This window comes from Nicrophorus vespilloides, unplaced genomic scaffold (genome assembly GCF_001412225.1).
Source record: "Nicrophorus vespilloides isolate i.1.1-1 unplaced genomic scaffold, Nicve_v1.0, whole genome shotgun sequence".
NCBI lineage: Eukaryota > Metazoa > Arthropoda > Insecta > Coleoptera > Silphidae > Nicrophorus > Nicrophorus vespilloides.
This window is the reverse complement of record NW_017096001.1, coordinates 30105-47756: the sequence shown is the minus strand read 5'-3', so window position 1 is coordinate 47756 and position 17652 is coordinate 30105. Positions and strand designations below refer to the sequence as shown.

At 34.9% G+C, this 17652-nt stretch overlaps 3 protein-coding genes across 6 annotated transcripts; 2 read left to right on the top strand and 1 right to left on the bottom strand.

The window, feature by feature from the left end:
* Positions 1-3112: 3112 nt before the first annotated feature.
* On the bottom strand, positions 3113-3613 carry LOC108569127 (histidine-rich glycoprotein-like; the record flags this gene model as incomplete). The annotated part of the gene is made up of 1 exon (XM_017930555.1): positions 3113-3613. A coding segment is annotated over exon 1 (483 nt), but the record flags the coding sequence as incomplete, so codon positions are not given.
* Positions 3614-3692: 79 nt separating this feature from the next.
* Positions 3693-8774, top strand: LOC108569137. Of its 3 annotated transcripts, none has more exons than XM_017930565.1 (3): positions 3693-3759; positions 6862-7264; positions 8584-8774. In XM_017930565.1, exons 2-3 carry the CDS (start codon positions 6915-6917, stop codon positions 8771-8773), a joined length of 540 nt encoding a protein of 179 aa, XP_017786054.1. In that variant the 5' UTR covers positions 3693-3759; positions 6862-6914; the 3' UTR covers position 8774. The 3 variants fall into 3 exon arrangements, 2 of the variants coding, with proteins under 2 accessions (XP_017786054.1, XP_017786055.1); XM_017930566.1 differs by lacking the exon at positions 3693-3759 and adding an exon at positions 4694-4762; XR_001891323.1 differs by lacking the exons at positions 3693-3759; positions 6862-7264 and adding an exon at positions 8282-8466 and having other exon boundaries at positions 8584-8660.
* Positions 8775-8927: 153 nt separating this feature from the next.
* On the top strand, positions 8928-17642 carry LOC108569135 (lysosomal alpha-mannosidase). Of its 2 annotated transcripts, none has more exons than XM_017930564.1 (16): positions 8928-9084; positions 13566-13657; positions 13714-13816; positions 13872-13953; positions 14001-14186; positions 14242-14447; positions 14500-14636; positions 14865-14998; positions 15079-15310; positions 15369-15953; positions 16014-16348; positions 16408-16684; positions 16742-16871; positions 16925-17037; positions 17093-17242; positions 17295-17642. In XM_017930564.1, the coding sequence occupies exons 2-16, from the start codon at positions 13577-13579 to the stop codon at positions 17622-17624; spliced, it is 3081 nt and encodes a 1026-aa protein (XP_017786053.1). In that variant the 5' UTR covers positions 8928-9084; positions 13566-13576; the 3' UTR covers positions 17625-17642. The 2 variants fall into 2 exon arrangements, with proteins under 2 accessions (XP_017786053.1, XP_017786052.1); XM_017930563.1 differs by lacking the exon at positions 14865-14998 and adding an exon at positions 14690-14823.
* Positions 17643-17652: the final 10 nt, after the last annotated feature.

Sequence of the window (17652 nt, the reverse complement as noted above, 5' to 3'; positions counted from 1 at the left end):
TGAATCCAAAAGATGCATATGAAAGCTGAATGTTTGGGGAATCTAGCAAGTATCGATATATTACTGTGGTTTTATTCTATGTATTATAGTTATCGAGTAAATCATTGAAATGTAAAAACACTGCTTTTTCGAGCAATTTTTCAAATTTTTACTCGAATTACAGCTAAACGGCTAAATTAATTGCTGAAATTTTGAAGATTATTTTATGACTTTGTACTGTTTCTATAAACAATCAATGTTCAAGTAAATTACAAGAACGTTCTTAATTCACTGCAGAAAGTTGTGTTCAATTTATGTATTGATGAGGATAAATCAGGTAAATGCAATTTGAAGACTTTTAACGAATTACCCAGGATTAATTGTATTGAAATTGTATGTAAAATTATACAATATTGATGCATAAAGTCAATGTTAGTATACATGACAATTTTGCATGTGCAAATTACAAATTCGTTGTAATTTACGTAAATTAAAATTGTTAATTATGAAAATTTCACACAGAATTAACACGTATTAAAGTTCAGTAGAGTTTCTATATGCAATTTACAGTTTTTTTCTCAGATAAAGTGAACTTCAAAACTTTTATATGCTTGAAATCTTAGACTATAATTCAAGTAAATTCTATTAAAAAATATCCACTTAATAACTGATATGGGTTTGAAAATGTATACTATATTGAAGTATTAGGGACTGTTGATTACATATCGATTCGCATAATCATAGGATCACTTCGATTGCGCAAAGTACAGTTCCTATGCGTAATTTATCTTTTAATTGTTTTGACTGTGATTCAGCTAAATGCAATTTGAAAGCACAAACCGGTTATTCAGTTAGTAATTAGTGTCAGCCATAGCGAGCAGCTAATTGGATAGGCTGTGCACTGAAATCAGATTCCAATTCGGATGGTCAGCAGCATTTGCGACACGAATCTCTCTTTTTCTCTACTCTTTTGTTCTCTTCTTTTACGCCAACTAAACGAAATGAATGCTGTATTTTCAACAGAAGTTGCAAACTAATCCCGTTAATCTCATCTCAATTAACTGCACGTAAATATTTTCATTGAAAATGTATTAATGATGGATTTGGATTTTTGTTTCAATTAATTAATTAATAAATTGCTGTTATTTTCTCGAATTTGCGTTTGGAAGGAAATTAAACGGTGTCAAGGACTAAGCGATCCAATTAATAATAAGATATATCGCAGTTGGCGGTCTTCATTCCTGGCTAAGGCTTAGGGCTAATGCAAAACTTTCGGTTACATTTTGACGAACGGTTTAATTGTAAGTTTAAATTATGAATGGCTTCAAAGATATCGAGTACAAAGTAATCCTATTAGTCAGCGACGGATGAATCATGCGATAAAAGTTTTTGGAGGTCCTGGAGCAACGAAGATGCTGAAGATACTCTCTCACACTCGTTCTCCGTGCAAACTTTTCTTATTGAAAGAAGGAAAGAAACTTCGTTTCCGTCGCATATTATGCTAAATCCCTTCGCCTAATCAGCATAACAAAAGATACAGCAGTTTCCAATTCAAAGAAGTCCCCGCAAAACGACGTGTTTCCTTTTTATTTTTATAGCAATTTTATCCCAGATTTTCTTCAATTTCAATCCGACAAAGTATGTTCAACATTAATTTAACAAACGTTTTTTAGCTGTAAATTCGTTGTCGAAATCATAATTAAGAAATTCTATATTGAAAATAATTTAGAAATTAAAAAAAAATAACCAATAAAGAAAAAATATTAACGTATTTTATAGACAAATAATATTTCTATTTATAATACAAATTACTGTGAAAAATCCAAATCGTTAAATTCATCTCTTATTAAAATTGTCCAAGGTTAGGATTCATTGATTTATACTCATAAGAATATTAAAACTATAATTGTAAAAGATGTATGTTTTAATTCCTTATGGAAATTGAAATAATCAAACTGTAATTTGAATTTTGTGTTTAAATTTGAAATGTTGAAATGCTAATTATATAGACAAAATAATAATCTAATAAACGTTATTTTATTTATAGTTATTGAGTAAATTGTGGACACAATTTAAATAAGGAAATTTTCAACATAGACTTACTAAATTGAGACTATGTTTCTTATATTATTAATCTTAATCATTGATTATTGTCTATTGATAATGATTATTAATGTATAGATGTAAATTTGTTTTATTTGTATTATTTTCTTCAATTTCAATCCGACAAAGTATGTTCAACATTAATTTAACAAACGTTTTTTTAGCTGTAAATTCGTTGTCGAAATCATAATTAAGAAATTCTATATTGAAAATAATTTAGAAATTATAAAAAATTTACCAATAAAGAACAAATATTAACGTATTTTATAAGACAAATAATATTTCTATTTATAATACAAATTACTGTGAAAAATCCAAATCGTTAAATTCATCTCTTATTAAAATTATCCTAGGTTAGGATTCATTGATTTATACCCATAAGAATATTAAAACTATAATTGTAAAAGATGTATGTTTTAATTCCTTATGGAAATTGAAATAATCAAACTGTAATTTGAATTTTGTGTTTAAATTGTGTTAAAATTTGAAATGCTAATTATATAGACAAAATAATAATCTAATTTAGAAACGTTATTTTATTTATAATTATTGAGTAAATTGTGGACACAATTTAAATAAGGAAATTTTCATCATAGACTTACTAAATTGAGACTATGTTTCTTATATTATTAATCTTAATCATTGATTATTGTCTATTGATAATGATTATTAATGTATAGACGTAAATTTGTTTTATTGTTTTTTAATTGTTATGAGTGGGCGAATAGCACATAAGTTGGCAGTGGTATTTAGAACGTCCAGGGATGATTTAATTTCAGCTGAAGTTTTCCAGTGTCATGTCGAGAAGGCAATTTGGCTGGAGTTCAGCAGATCCATTGATAATGCCTGGGGTGCCGAGCTGGCGGCGTCCGAACCCCCCGTGATGACCTTTTTACAGCGGGGGTGGCGTAGTCTCGGATGAATAACAGTTAAACCACCCCATTTCCATCCCTCGTACATACCACATTATGAAACCCGTCGGGGTTCGTAATTAAAAATAATAATAATAATAATTACAAATTGTACTCACCAGTTTGTTTTCTGGATAGACCGGCTGTATGTCGATGTACCTGGGGGGCGTGGGCTTCTCGCGCCTCGCCAACTCTTCCTTCCTCTGGTACTTGTCGTCATCGATGGCGTGGCCGTGCTGGTCCCGGTGAATCCCCTGGGAATCGATAAAGCGCATCTGGTACTCGTGCGAGACGCCGTGCGAGTCCAGATAGTGACCTCTCTCCTTGTCCTGGCTCTGCCTCTTGTTTCCGTTCTGGGTGTCGTGCTTCTGGGATCCCTGCTCGTGGTGGTCCACCATGTGCAGAGAATGCTGGGCCGGAAGCACCGGGAACTCCCTGGAATGGGCCGGCTCCGAGTGCTCCTTGTGATGGTGATCCTTACCGTGGTGATCCTTGTGATGGTGATGGGCCGGCGGATGCCCCAGGTGGCTGGGATGACCTGGAGCATGGTGATGCGACGACTCCACCAGCGTCGGCTGGATGTGGGTGACGAACTGCGCCATCCTCCTCGAAAGTTCTTCTCGCAGCACCACTCTCACTACATAGTAACAACAATCCGGATGCACGAAGTGTGTGCTGCACGTTAAAGTTGATTTTCAGCAAGGCGACAAACTGGGGCCCTTCTCCTCTCTTCGGAAAGCGAAGAGACGGAGAGAGAGAGAGAAAGGTACGTAAAGTTAGGTGATTTTTTGTTTTGTAATTATTATCGTCAATTAGAGGAAGACTTGGTTGGTGTGCAACAGATCAAGACATTCTGCGGCCGGCTCACTCTCTCTCTGTGTGTTATCGACGATTGCGTGTATGTATAAGTCTGTGTGTGTGTGCGAATGTTTAGGGGGTGTTCGGGGGAATAAAATCTTGGGAATTTCCTTCCTGCCGCCAACGCCGCTTTCCCGCTCTTCCCGTCGAATCGATACGGCCCTTTCGGACGGTCAAAACTGCCAGAAGCCAGGTTCGAGCTGGAGCTTTCGGGACTCTCGCGAACTGCCGCCCCCCGATGTACAATACTTTCTTCTCCACCCTTCGGCGCGAATGTTGTGTCCCGGGAAGCTCGCATGCGCCATATCCACCTTCTCTCTGTTTTCAAATACCCATTGTGCACACCCACAACCACCACCCTCTGCAGCCGCCCCTCACCTCTGAAACCACCGCCGACGTCTCCACCCCAACCCTCTTTGTATCATGCACATTTTTGTTTTTGTTTTTTTACTTATTTCTTTACTTATCACATAACCCTGTTTACATCTTTAATACTTAATAACGTGCATCAAAAGCACTAACTTTTGTTTATTTTCCTATCTACAATCTCGAAACAAAATTACTGTAAATATTTATATATTACAAAAATCTACATATTAACAATTCGTTAAATAATGTTCAGTTAATTAAATAATCAATTTCCTTAACATTCACGTACTTAATCTGTGAATCCACACCTTTAATACTTAATAACGTGCATTGAAAGCACATGCATCCATTTAACTTTTGTTTATTTTCCTATCTACACTCTCGAAACAAAATTCCTGTAAATATTTATATTTTACATCCAGCGATTAACACACAAACCTACATATTAACAATTCGTTAAGTAATTTTCAGTTAATCAAATAATCAATTTCCTTAGCTTAATCTGTGAATCCACACCTTTAATACTTAATAATGTGTATCAAGTAAGTACATACCATTTGTTTAATCTTTCTTTGTTCCACACTACCTAACTACACTCAATTCAGAAATTACTGCAATCATTTTCATTTGAAATCTAAAAATTACATAAAAACTTAAGAATATATATTTTACTAAGTGATTATTTTACTAAGTGATTTTAGTTAACTTTAGTTAAATTTTAAATAATCTATCTTATATCAAGTATATCTTTCAAAACCTTCGATATTTTCGAAATCCCAATATTTATATTTCCACTCGTTTGTGATTTATTGTCATAAATATTCCATTCAGTAATATTTTATTTCATTGTTTGTCACATATTCTCATTGTTTTTTTTTTTAATTTATACAGTTTTTACTTATGATTTCTCAATAACCAAAAATATGATTCATCATGGTCTTCAAAATTGAAACATTTATTACTTTAACTTAACAAATTAAGAGTTATTTTTTTCTGTTCGCTAAGTTCAGATAACATTAATAACATTACCACAAGTTGTTAGCAAAACAAGAAAACCACACCTACAATGTTAATTTCAATATGTCACGCAACTTAGAAGCAAATTCGAATCTAATTAGCAGCGAGCTTTCAATGTTTTAATGACTATTGATTTTTCTGATCATTACTCACTTCACTTTAATTAAATTAATTTAATAAAAGAATTAAAAATTTCAAAAAGTACATAAAGATAAGAAATCTAATGACCAAATAGACCATATTACTTCATATCGTCTTTGGTTGAGGATTTTTCAAACGATTTTCCAAGTTTCTGAAATTCTTACGCCAGCAGACATGTTGGTATTTAAGTTACGAGGGACATAAGCACTTCGGCCAAAGACGGCACCGATGATTTACATCCGCAAATGTTTTACAGTCCTATTGCCGCCCATGTTTCGCATGCAGAATTCACAGCCGCATGAATAATATATAGCGTGGAGCGAGGGTCGAAATGTGCAAGGATATTTACTGTGGAAAGGGAAGAAAATAAAAATGAAAACACGTAGAAAAGCAGAGAAAGGAGGAGGACTTGCAGTATTTGGGTGCCGCTGGATAAGCCGCTGACAATTTCATTCCAAACACACGTACAAACATTCACAATCAATAAGGATCCAGGCATTTTCATTCTTACTTTTTACTTCCACTTGTGTGATTTCAGCAACGTTTTCTTTTACTTTAAATTTTAAACATTTTTGTTTTCGCTTTACATTTGCGTAAAATTCAGATATGTATTTGGAATATCCACGTGACTATATAAAGCGGAGCGTTGCAATAAATTAGACTTAATGCCTGTTTACACGACTTACTTTACATTGGAAACAATAGGATTCTCATAATTCTGAAATGGAAACTAGGCTTAATAATAACAGTAAAATGACTATTTTTAATTGTTTATTTCATCTATATAAAAAACGTTTCCTTTTGTTCCTGCTTAGTAGTTTTATATTTAAGCAATGTTTACATAGTTATAAATATACGAAATTGTTATCTAAATTTCTGAAACATTTGCTTTACTTTCTAAAGATCAGAATGGTAATTATTCTTGGTCACATTTTCAAATATGCTTTTAAGAAATTACACAAAAATAAAGTCACTTGGATTTAATTTACTTTTAAACAGTAAAATTTGCTTCCTTTTTGACTCTAGAACAAAAAGATGATATAGATGACTAGATAAATAAGTAAATCAAAATGTCGTTATTGCTGACAAGGAAATATCCATATTTGTCATCAATGATTCACTTTAACTATAGTTCGTTTAGTTTTGCTTTTTCATAATAGAATAAACGATAACTGTATCATTAATCTAATCTGGCGTTCAATATGCAGGTGGTATTTAGCTGAAAATAGAGTCTTTTGCGTCGATGGAAAACGTTGCAAAAATGCAGTTAGATAAAATTACAAAACTAATAACAAAAAAAAAAGTAGAAAGAAAATGGTAACAGCACATAATAATAGCACAGTATCGTATAGTAATAGAACTAACGTGCTCTTATCTTATCAGGAATAACTAGTTATGCGTGCGAGCAACGTTACAGCACTCGTAATTGTGGCGTAGACACGTCGAGTATTACCAGGTGTGTTGTGTTTTTTGTTGGATTTAGTCATGGACAATACGTGAAGTGTGCCGTCCTCCCCCGCATGACGTTCCTCTAACATGCCCGACGTCCCGCTCAAGACTATCTCTGCACAGGTGGATAGGACTCAGAGGCAGAGTCTTCCTTCTTTGCTGCCCATCAAGCCAATTCTGAGGCAGACGCAGTCCCAGAATTGGGGAAAGAAGAGACCTCATGTACCACCGACTATACTCGAGGTGGAGACGGAAGTCAATCAGTCGAGGGCTTCCAGTGTCCGGTCGCATCACAGCAAGAAGTCTCAGAGGAAATCCTCCGAAGCGGTGAACGGATATGAGAATCAATCGTACGATGGACCTCTACCACCCAACAGAACTACGAATTACTCCAATAGTCTTAGATCCAGTCACAATTCCAGTCTACAAAGTTTACAGTAAGTCCAATATTTTTATACTGAAATGATAAAATTTGACTTTATAATTCATTGATTTACATTATTATATTTAAAACCTAAAACTGAATGGTACAAACATTTTAAATTTAGTTTTATTATCAAAGATAAACGTTTCTTCATATTAACAGTGAATAAAATTTCAGTTTATGTGTCGAGCGAAATTTAAAATTTAAATAAAACAATCAAATCATTGCTGCTATTATTATCTTTATACAAAAGCAGAATAAGGCAAAAAAATAAATATGTATATAGCAGCACTTTGCATAATGTAGTTACTTCAATAATCCGGACTAATCGAGAAATGAGACTTTACTTTTGTATAAAGGTAGAAAAGCCGATTATTTATGTATGAACAATTCTTTTTTAGGACTTATTATTATTTTGTTCAATTGAATTTTAGTTTGTTTCGTCATTTACAAACCGTATTTTAGTCCAGGGTTTCCCAAACTGTGATCTGCAGAACACGAAGAGTAAATAAGTGAAAATTTCAGGATTTACGAACTGTGTTCCATTGCAGGAAAAGTTTGGGAAACCTTTCTCGAGTCAATCCGGACTGTTCGAAGCCGCACAATGTTGTATATATTACAAATTAATTGTTATACAACGCGATATTAAAACAACCGTTAATATTAAGTTCCAACAAACATAATGAATTGTACATCAATAAAAAAAAAATAGTCACGTGTATCTGTTAATTGATCGCAGCACGCCGTAAATGAATTTATCTGATAAGCGTATCGAGTGTTTACATAAATGAACGTAAAATACAACCTTCCTTGCACAACAATCTAAAGATTATAAAAATGGGATAATCTGTCTACAGTATTTTTTTCATATATTTTCTTGCAAATTTACTGAAATATTTCAATTATTACATAACTATTTTTATTTGTAAACGGAGAGCGCAATATTCTAATTATTTATTTAAGATACTTTAGAACAGATAATGTCGAAGATTGATAACAAAGGGAATATTTTGTTTGTTTGTGTGTGTTTTCTCTCGAATTTCTATTCATCTCAAGCGCGTTTGTAAACAAGGAGCAAAACGAAAACATCAATTATTCTAAATTTAGCTTGTTTGTCCGTAGCTTCAGGCATTATGCATCATCCCGTGCAGTCGAACGCTGCGAGTATTTGTGTACGTAATCTTCACGGAACACCTGCTCGTAATTGCCTTTCAGGTAGAAAAAAGATTATCATCCTCCGACAAGAATTCAGTTCAGTTCGCGTAACAATAATATATAAAACGTTATTACTCTTTTTTTTAATTAATTATAAAAATTTAACTTTATTTTCAGGGTACAAAAAGAGCAGTACTGCTGCTGCTCTCGATGGTCACCGTGCGAAAGGAAACTTGTGGTGTCTGTGGCTGTGTTGGCGACGATCATCGTCATCCTTCTTTCGATAGTGTCGGTCCTGGCGAAGACTTCGGATGAGGAAGAACGGAAGGTGGATGTCCCGCATAGGCCGCTCTTGTTGAACATATAAAAAAATGAAAATAAATCGCAACCAAATATTCTGTACATACGAAATATCTATCTATATTTTTGTTTATAATAAAATACGAAAGACTGAATCGTTTCTCTTTGCGCCCGATAACAATTCAGTGATAAACGTGTATCGTCGGAAAGGTTCTTCAAGGTCGTGTGCATGTCTGTTGGAATATACATCTTCCGTCGACTGTTGTGTGCAGCCAGCGAGATCAGTCGTTGGACGAATCCGGCTACTACCAGACGTACTCAAAACGCACAATTGATCCGAGTTAATTCAATAATCATCAATTTGCAAAGAGAAAATAGGTATGAGATTATTACTTATTTAATCATTAATAACTTATTGCATTATACAGTAAAAACTATATATATTTAACTTGTTCAATTTGTATTGATAATCAATAAACCAATTTTTGAATTGTCGAAAAAAAAATGCAGATTCAAAGTTCAATACGATTTCACGTTAATATTTCAAATTATTTCCAAATTTTGAACGAAATTAATTTAAAGTAAATGACTGTTGTATTTCTAAGTGTTAAATAACGATAGAAGATTGCTAAAATTACATAAATTTCACTGAATACAATTTAAACAATTCTAAATACAGTGAAACCTCTCTTAACGAGTTTAATCAGTTCCGGATTTTGAAATACTCGTAAATTACGAGTGTAACTTTATATAACGATTTTGCTTTTCAAATCTATGGTTCTTTTAATTCTTTGGCTTTTTATTCGAAGACATGCAAATGTTATTACATTTTGCACCAAAATAACATGTCTGAACACAAGTTTGGAAATTTTGTGATCACAAACAACACTAAGATGCAACTAGAATGACCACTAACACTAGAAACTGTTTTCCAATTCACAGACGGTGAAATGAATTTATATTTGTTTATTTTACTTGTATCAATTCGGGGACTTGTTGGAATTCTCTTTATACTTTTAATATTTGTTTATATAAAAAAGCGAACATGGATTGTTTATATATTATAATAATCACAATACATTTGTGATTTGCATTTACAGCAAACACAAATTATATTTGTAAATTCCGCTTTAAACAAAGATAACAAAGAAAATCGAAGATGGTTAATATATTCAAAAATACACCACATAATATGTACACAAGTTTTAAAAATGATGTAAAATGCGCACAATCCGGTACTTCTCTTCTCATCGTCACTCGTTATGCGAAACGTCGCTCGTTAAGCGAGTCAATTTTTCGTACAAGAATCGATCTGATGTATTGATGTTATCTTGAAGCAATTCGTCTTTATAATCCTTGTTTATAGTTTTCTAAAAGTAAAATGTGTCGTTTGGGAATGGCAAGGTTTTCCTTCTTCCCCTGCGAATTACTCGTGGGAATAAGGGAAATCTTCCTGAGGCTGATGAATCAAGATGAGGAGAGCACATGGGACGCCGCAACTGTTCGATATATTTTCCGAGCAGTATTAAAGTGGTTTTCTCGTCCAATAAATCAAAAGCAATTTATAAGCACAAACACATATAAAACAGCAGTAAATAAACAAAATTAATAAAGCAATTTAACACATCTCGTTATTTATTTCATTATATTTTCATTTACATTTATGAAAAATGAAAATTTTGATTATATTTTTTTTAATTTGAGGAAATTTAAATCAATTTAAATCAATATACTCATTCTATTGTTGTTTTTAATTTATTTAATTAGAAATAATTCTGAAATTTGCTTTATTATTTTGTTTAATTTGAATATTCTGTGAAATCCAACAAGATTATGACATTCCAAGAAAGTTAATTGTTAATTGAAAATTGATTTGCTTTTTGTTATACTTTACAATTAGTCTATTTTCTTTAACAAAACAATAAGAGTATTAAAAAAAAACCAATATTAGTTAATGAAATTCGTGATGTAATGAAAGTTTCGTCGAACACTGTTTGATTCGATGCTGCGCACAAATGAAGTGCACGTTATGCGAGGGCGGCGGCGACGGCATAGAGGGGTGCGAAAGTTCACGGTTGGAAGGGCAAATATACAGAGGGTTTTCACGTCCCGACGGGTTCCGTTTTTAATTATACTTTTACGGCGATCCGACAAAAAAAAAACAGGGTTTAAATGAAAAGTATTAAAAACAAAAACTATACTTGAAAAAAAAGCATTCAATACACATTTAGAGCCGTATAATTTGTAGTTAGGATGAAAACCAAATACTTTTGCTTTGATGAAAGTTTTAATAAGCCAAGAAAAAAATGTAAGAGTTTGGATTTAATCGGTAAGCTAATATATGCTAAACCTATTTATATTATGATAGAAATTATAGTTATGAAGGAACCTAAAAAATATTTATAGTAAACGAATGTTATAGTTTCTAGCTTGAAATGTTTTATTTCATTATGTAAATCTGCTTATAAATAAGTTTAGCTGGTCGATTATCCCGTCTGGTAACAAATATAATAACTAAATGATAAAATTGGGGCTTTATTGTATACAATTTACACATTTAATGATGTTAATATTATTATTATTCTATGCAGTGCATTCATCCTGTCCGTCGCGTCTGGTCGTTGCAGGTAATTAAACTCTTCGCGATTGTTGCTCCGAGAAGGAAGGAATGAATGCATTGTCTCTGCGACCGGTCTCTTCTTTTCCTAGTAATTGCGGCGGCACGTAACACGGATATAGCACGGATCGGACGGCGTGTGCAGATAGATAGATGTGTGTGCGAACGGTAATCGTTTTTTCGCAGCTCAAGTTCACTGTGTCAACGGGACCGCAATTAATTCACGGCGCTTGATTGCAATTCGCGAGATTTTGCGAGCGAAGGTCAGAACGACAATAAAAAGAATGAAAGAATTCTTTGACGCTTGTGCAAACTAAACCATTGCACTTGCTTCATTATGGCGAAATAAAAAATAGGTTTTTTTAGAAAAAAAATGGGGTTTATATGGTTATTATTACGAGAGCGATTATTAATGCATGGAAGTTGATTTGCATGCGAGCAAGGACAAGGATATTACATAAAACTGTGTCTACTGTGCAATGATCCAAGTTGAGGTTCATTTGCATTTCATTGCAATGCATTTTGGAATTAGTTCAAGTACTTCTTCTCTCCATACTCAATTACTATCATTCTGCATTCTAGTTATCACCAAAGGTTACTTTTAAATTCCTATTTGAAATTTCCGACAATCTCTTTATAAAACTAAATAATTACAATTCACACATGCATTTGATTTTTTTTTCGTATAAATTCAAATTGCATTGATTAATTTACTTTTTTTTGAAAAGGAATGTTCTGATACGATTTATACACTAAAAGAAACAGAGAAAATTCAAATTTGATATAAACACTTATTAGTAGTTATAAACTCTGATTGTATAATAGTTAAGTTTATTTATTTACAAATTTATATTGGCCCTAACTTCGTCTAAAACCCTATCAAATGAAATCTTTCAGAAGTGAACAAATTTGTTAATGTTATTTATATTAAAATTGAAATTGTTTATTTTAAGATTATCCGTTTATATATTCACATTTCTAATCACTAACCTTGAGTGAATGTAATAGTAAATTTAGCCAAATCTCCCACGCATCGTTTTCTCTTCCAAAAATAAACGCACAGTTCTTAAAATATGAAAAACCTCAGCATAAATCATCAAAAATATAAGTGTCAACATTGACTTCATTAATCTCAATTTGTATAAATCTCCTTCACTTTCCCGTGACGATATATTTAATAATTTATATAAATCAAATAAAAAAACATGTTTCAGTGCATATGCAAAATTATTATATTTTTTTTTTATTTAATTGGAAATTAATGAACAAATAATTTATTCGCGACAAATAAACGCGATTCTCAGTTTTCCCTTTTTAAAAATTATTTGTTTTTCTTTTAGTATTTCTATCTGTCGATGCAACTGAAAACAGCAAACGACGATTTAGGTTTCCAGTTTCGTGCGGAAAGCGAGCATTCCGAAAACATAAATAATGGAACGGTTTCGATTTCCGCTCGTTATTGCTTTTTAAAAACAAACGTTTCTCTCTTCGATAATGGTAAAAAAAAAGAAACACAAAGATTACATTTCGCACACTAAATCTTATTACTTTTATTTCGATGTTAATACGTTCATGAATATTTATAGTTTGATAAATTATGTAAATTATTACTCAATTCAACTTAAGAAACTCGGAAATTATCATTTCATTAAACACAAATATTTATATAACTTTGTTTCAATACAATTGTTATTTGAATGTTACAGTTCATTGTCGTTTATTGTAATGATTACTATCTATTTTACAGTTTCCTTCGTGCAGGTGAAAGCAATCAATTAATAGAATTACCCACGCACTTAATCCAGATTATTTATTAGACCGATTTAATTATTATGATCATTCTCTAGGTTTTCCCACAATTTATCGCGTCAACTTCATGACCTTTTGCGCGCTCACGTAATTTTGGCATGATAATGAATGAATATTATGAAAATACATGAAACTGTTAGTTTTTTAACTGAAAATAGAAATGTTTGTTGCTAGCAGATTGTATTAATTACATTGATGCATCTGGTCAATGACTAATCGTTGTAATCGACTAAATTTATTAGTCATCAGTCAAAGGGTTATTATGATTACATCCGTTGTTTTCTATTGATATTCGGTCCGAGCTGTTTTCTTACTCTCGTCTACGAGTTTATTGATTGGAGCGTTGCATTCTGGTCTCTGCACTTGTAGACATGATGATGTAATCTGAAGGAATCTTTATTTTCAAATAATAGACAAAATATACTATTTTCAGATTATGTTAAGATGATGTTGTTGATACTGTTCCTAACTGCAAGTGCGTTGGCCGCGCCTCAAGATGCGTTTTTCCCGAAATGCGGGTATAAGGTAGTAACTTTATAATTTTTTAATTAAGGGAGAAAGGTAAAAATTTCATTTTGCAGTCGTGTCATAAAACTAAGGACGGTTTCATCAACGTCCATATTGTGGCGCACACCCATGACGATGTCGGATGGTTGAAAACCGTGGACCAATATTACTATGGAAGTAAGTTGAGTCTTTTCATTTAAATTGACTCTTTTGTAATGTTGCATTTCTTCAGGTAAAACTAATATACAAAAGGCCGGTGTTCAATATATCCTGGATTCGGTGATGGAAGAGCTGAAACGCGATTCTAATAGAAGGTAACGAATGATGATGAATTTTTGTGATGTAAGACAATTTCGTTTAGATTCATTTACGTGGAGACCGCGTTCTTCTGGAAATGGTGGATGAAGCAGCACGATTTCGTGAAGAATCAGGTGAGGAAGTTCGTGAATAACGGCCAATTGGAGTTCATCGGCGGAGCTTGGAGCATGAACGACGAAGCTGTTACCCATTACCAATCGATCATCGATCAATTCACCTGGGGATTGAGGTGAGTTGTGCGCGAGTAATGAATCTTTTCTGTTATACGGTGATACTTTTTGTAGGAAGTTGGAGGACACTTTCGGTAAATGCGGAAGACCGAAGGTTGGTTGGCAGATCGACCCGTTTGGCCACAGCAGGGAGATGGCATCGATCTTCGCGCAGTTAGGATTCGACGGTTTGCTCTTGGGTCGCATCGATTATCAGGACAAGAAGTTCAGGTTCACTACGAGGACGCCGGAGATGGTTTGGCGATCCAGCGCAAACTTAGGTTTGTCTTAGGATTTTAGAGTTTTCAGGAGTTTAATAAAGTTTGTTTTCAGGCGAAAGCTCCGATCTCTTCACCAGCGTCATGTACAACACCTACAGTCCTCCACCCGGTTTCTGCTTCGACGTTCTTTGCGACGATGAACCCATCATCGACGATAAGAAAAGCGACGATTACAACGTTCCAAAACGAGTGAGTCTTTAGATTTAACGAAACCCGAGCAATCCCTGCACCTCGCCTTTCAGTTCAAAGAATTCCTCGATTACGTCAAGGAGCAACGCTTTTCCTACGCAACTAATAATCTCATTGTAACCATGGGCGGGGATTTCACGTACATGGACGCTAATTTTTGGTTCAAAAACATCGACAAGCTCATTAGGTGCGTACACATCACCTTCTCTCTTCCTCTCTTTCTTCAAGGTCTTTGAATTCTTCGACTACGTGCACAACGTGTCTAAGGCTTACCAAACCGGCAACGTGATCATCACGATGGGCGAGGATTTCACCTACCAAGACGCTAACATGTGGTTTAAAAACTTAGACAAACTCATCTAGTAAGAACTGAACTTTCCAATCCCAAAACCAATTACAATGGATCTCCTTAAATCTTTTAACTAATTAATTTTATCATCAGTTACGGAAATGAGCTGCAGAAGAACGGTTCCAAATACAATTTGATCTATTCCACACCTTCGTGCTATTTGAAAGCTGTGCACGACGAAGGCGAGAAGAGGAATTTGCAATGGAAAGTGAAGACCGACGATTTCTTCCCTTACGCCTCCGATCCAAACGCCTATTGGACTGGATACTTTACCTCCAGACCGACCATCAAGCGTTTCGAACGCGTTGGCAACAATTTCTTACAAGTAATCATTTACCGAATTCTATAGCTTAACATTAATTAATTACCTAATTGTATTGTAGATTTGCAAGCAGTTGTACGCTTTGACCGATTTGGGACCCGAAGATGGTATAGATCTAAACGCTTTGAGAGAAGCTATGGGCGTTATGCAGCATCATGACGCAATAACCGGAACGGAGAAGGAGCACGTAGCTCACGATTACTCGAGAATCTTGGACAGGGGCATCGAAAAGTGCGGAATCGTCGTCGAAGAAGCGCTCAACAGATTGATCACCAACCGCAAAGAATCCGAGCTCAAGTTCGATAGCTGCCCACTCCTGAACGTGAGCCAATGTGACTCAACGGAAAACCATAAGACTTTCGTGGTAACCATCTATAATCCCTTGAGTAGGAACGTCACCAAGTACGTGAGACTCCCGGTAAAGGGATCTGCGTACAAAGTGCAAAATTCCGAAGAAGAATTGAAGGTGCAATTGGTACCGATCCATCAAGGCGTTCTTAATATTCCAGGGCGTGAGAGCGAAGCCACCAAAGAGCTGATTTTCCAAGATTCTATACCGGCTCTCGGGTTTAAATCTTTCTACGTTTCCGAAGTTCCCGGCGATATAGTCAGCAAGGAAGAAAGCGTTAAGAAGTTGGATAAAAAAGTACGATACTTCCAATAGAATTGAGAATAATATTAATAACCTTTTGCTTTAATTGTTCAGCCGATTTTATTGAAGATCGATGAAAGAACCGGAATGCTCTTCGAGATCACCATGAACGGCAAAACGATTCCTCTGCAGCAGAATTTCGGTTATTACAGAGGCGCCGTCGGAGACAACGATTCTTTCCAGAACCGATCCTCGGGAGCTTACATATTCCGACCCAACGGCACGGACACCTTCACCATCACAGATAACGCCACCTACAAGTTGTACCTGGGCGCACACGTCACCGAACTTCATCAAACCTTCAGCAATTGGGTCACGCAAACAATCAAAGTGTACGCGAAGCAGAACCACGTGGAATTCGATTGGGTCATAGGACCCATCCCCATCGAGTAAGTTTAACAATTAATCATAGTATAAACGAATAATTACTTTATCTCTTCCTAATAAGCGATGTTAACGGCAAGGAAATTATCAGTCGGTACACGACCAACCTGAAATCAGAGTCGACGTTCTACACTGATTCCAATGGACGCGAGATGCTGAAGCGGGTCAGGGATTTCAGGCCTTCGTGGAAATTGAATTTGCAAGAAACGATCAGCGGTAATTATTATCCGGTCACGTCCAGGATCTTGCTGAGGGATGCGAGCAACGATATCGAGATGGCCATTGTCACGGACAGGGCGCAAGGAGGTTCCAGTTTGGCCGACGGTGAATTAGAGTTGATGGTAAAAGGAAGTTTAGAAATGACGGATAAAAAAAACCATTAACATTTCTTTAAAAAGATCCACAGGAATTGTATGCACGATGACGCCTTCGGCGTCGGAGAAGCTTTGATGGAGGAGGCTTTCGGAACTGGACTCGTCGTCAGAGGAAGTCACCATCTAGTTGTAGGACCGTACCTTAAATCGGATGGTAAATTTCGTTTATGTTAAATCTGAACATTTAAATCTAAAATATTGTTGCAGGTATATCCTCGTATGAAAGGCAATTACTTCAGGAGAAGGTGCTGGATGCTTGGACTTTCATAACACCCACAAATCTCAGTTTCGTACATTATAAGAACCAATATAAGATGAAGGTAAGTTACTCTGTTTATATAATTTAGCAAATTTATAATTATTTTGCACTTTTAGTATTCTGGATTAACGCAAAACTTACCCGACAATGTGCAAATTTTGACGTTGGAGCCGTGGAAGGGCAACAGCTATTTGCTGAGGTTGGAGCACATCTTCGAAAAGGGCGAAGACAAAAATCTTTCAACTCCCGTCTCCGTTAACTTAAAAGTACGAAATCAAAACTTAATCTAAACGAAATTGTAAATGTATTTTCTTTCAGGATTTGTTCACAGCGTTTAAATTGAAGTCATTCAAAGAGACTACTCTGGGTGCGAATCAGTTGCTGGGTGAGAGCAAACGTCTGCAATTCAGAACTGGATCTTCGTTGGACGATCTAGTCGATATGTACGATTTCTACGAGCCCGTGGACGAGCAGGAAGATGAAAACTGGATCAAAGGCAAACAAGCCTACAGGACGAGCGAATTTGACGCCAACGATATTAATTTTCATGTCATGGACACGTTGGAAGAAGACACCGATCGTTTCCAAATCACTTTATTGCCGATGCAAATAAGAACGTTTGTTATTGAAATCAAACGCTATACTTAATATCTTTGTTTAACATTTTCTCGCATAT

Bases quoted from the DNA above. Each gene is read 5' to 3' on its own strand.
- LOC108569137 (XM_017930565.1), top strand. From the start codon at position 6,915: ATGCCCGACGTCCCGCTCAAGACTATCTCTGCACAGGTGGATAGGACT. The intron at 7,265-8,583 runs GTAAGTCCAATA...CTTTATTTTCAG, and splicing joins TCCAGTCTACAAAGTTTACA to GGTACAAAAAGAGCAGTACT.
- LOC108569135 (XM_017930564.1), top strand. From the start codon at position 13,577: ATGATGTTGTTGATACTGTTCCTAACTGCAAGTGCGTTGGCCGCGCCT. The intron at 13,954-14,000 runs GTAACGAATGAT...AATTTCGTTTAG, and splicing joins AAACGCGATTCTAATAGAAG to ATTCATTTACGTGGAGACCG. The intron at 15,311-15,368 runs GTAATCATTTAC...ATTGTATTGTAG, and splicing joins TTGGCAACAATTTCTTACAA to ATTTGCAAGCAGTTGTACGC.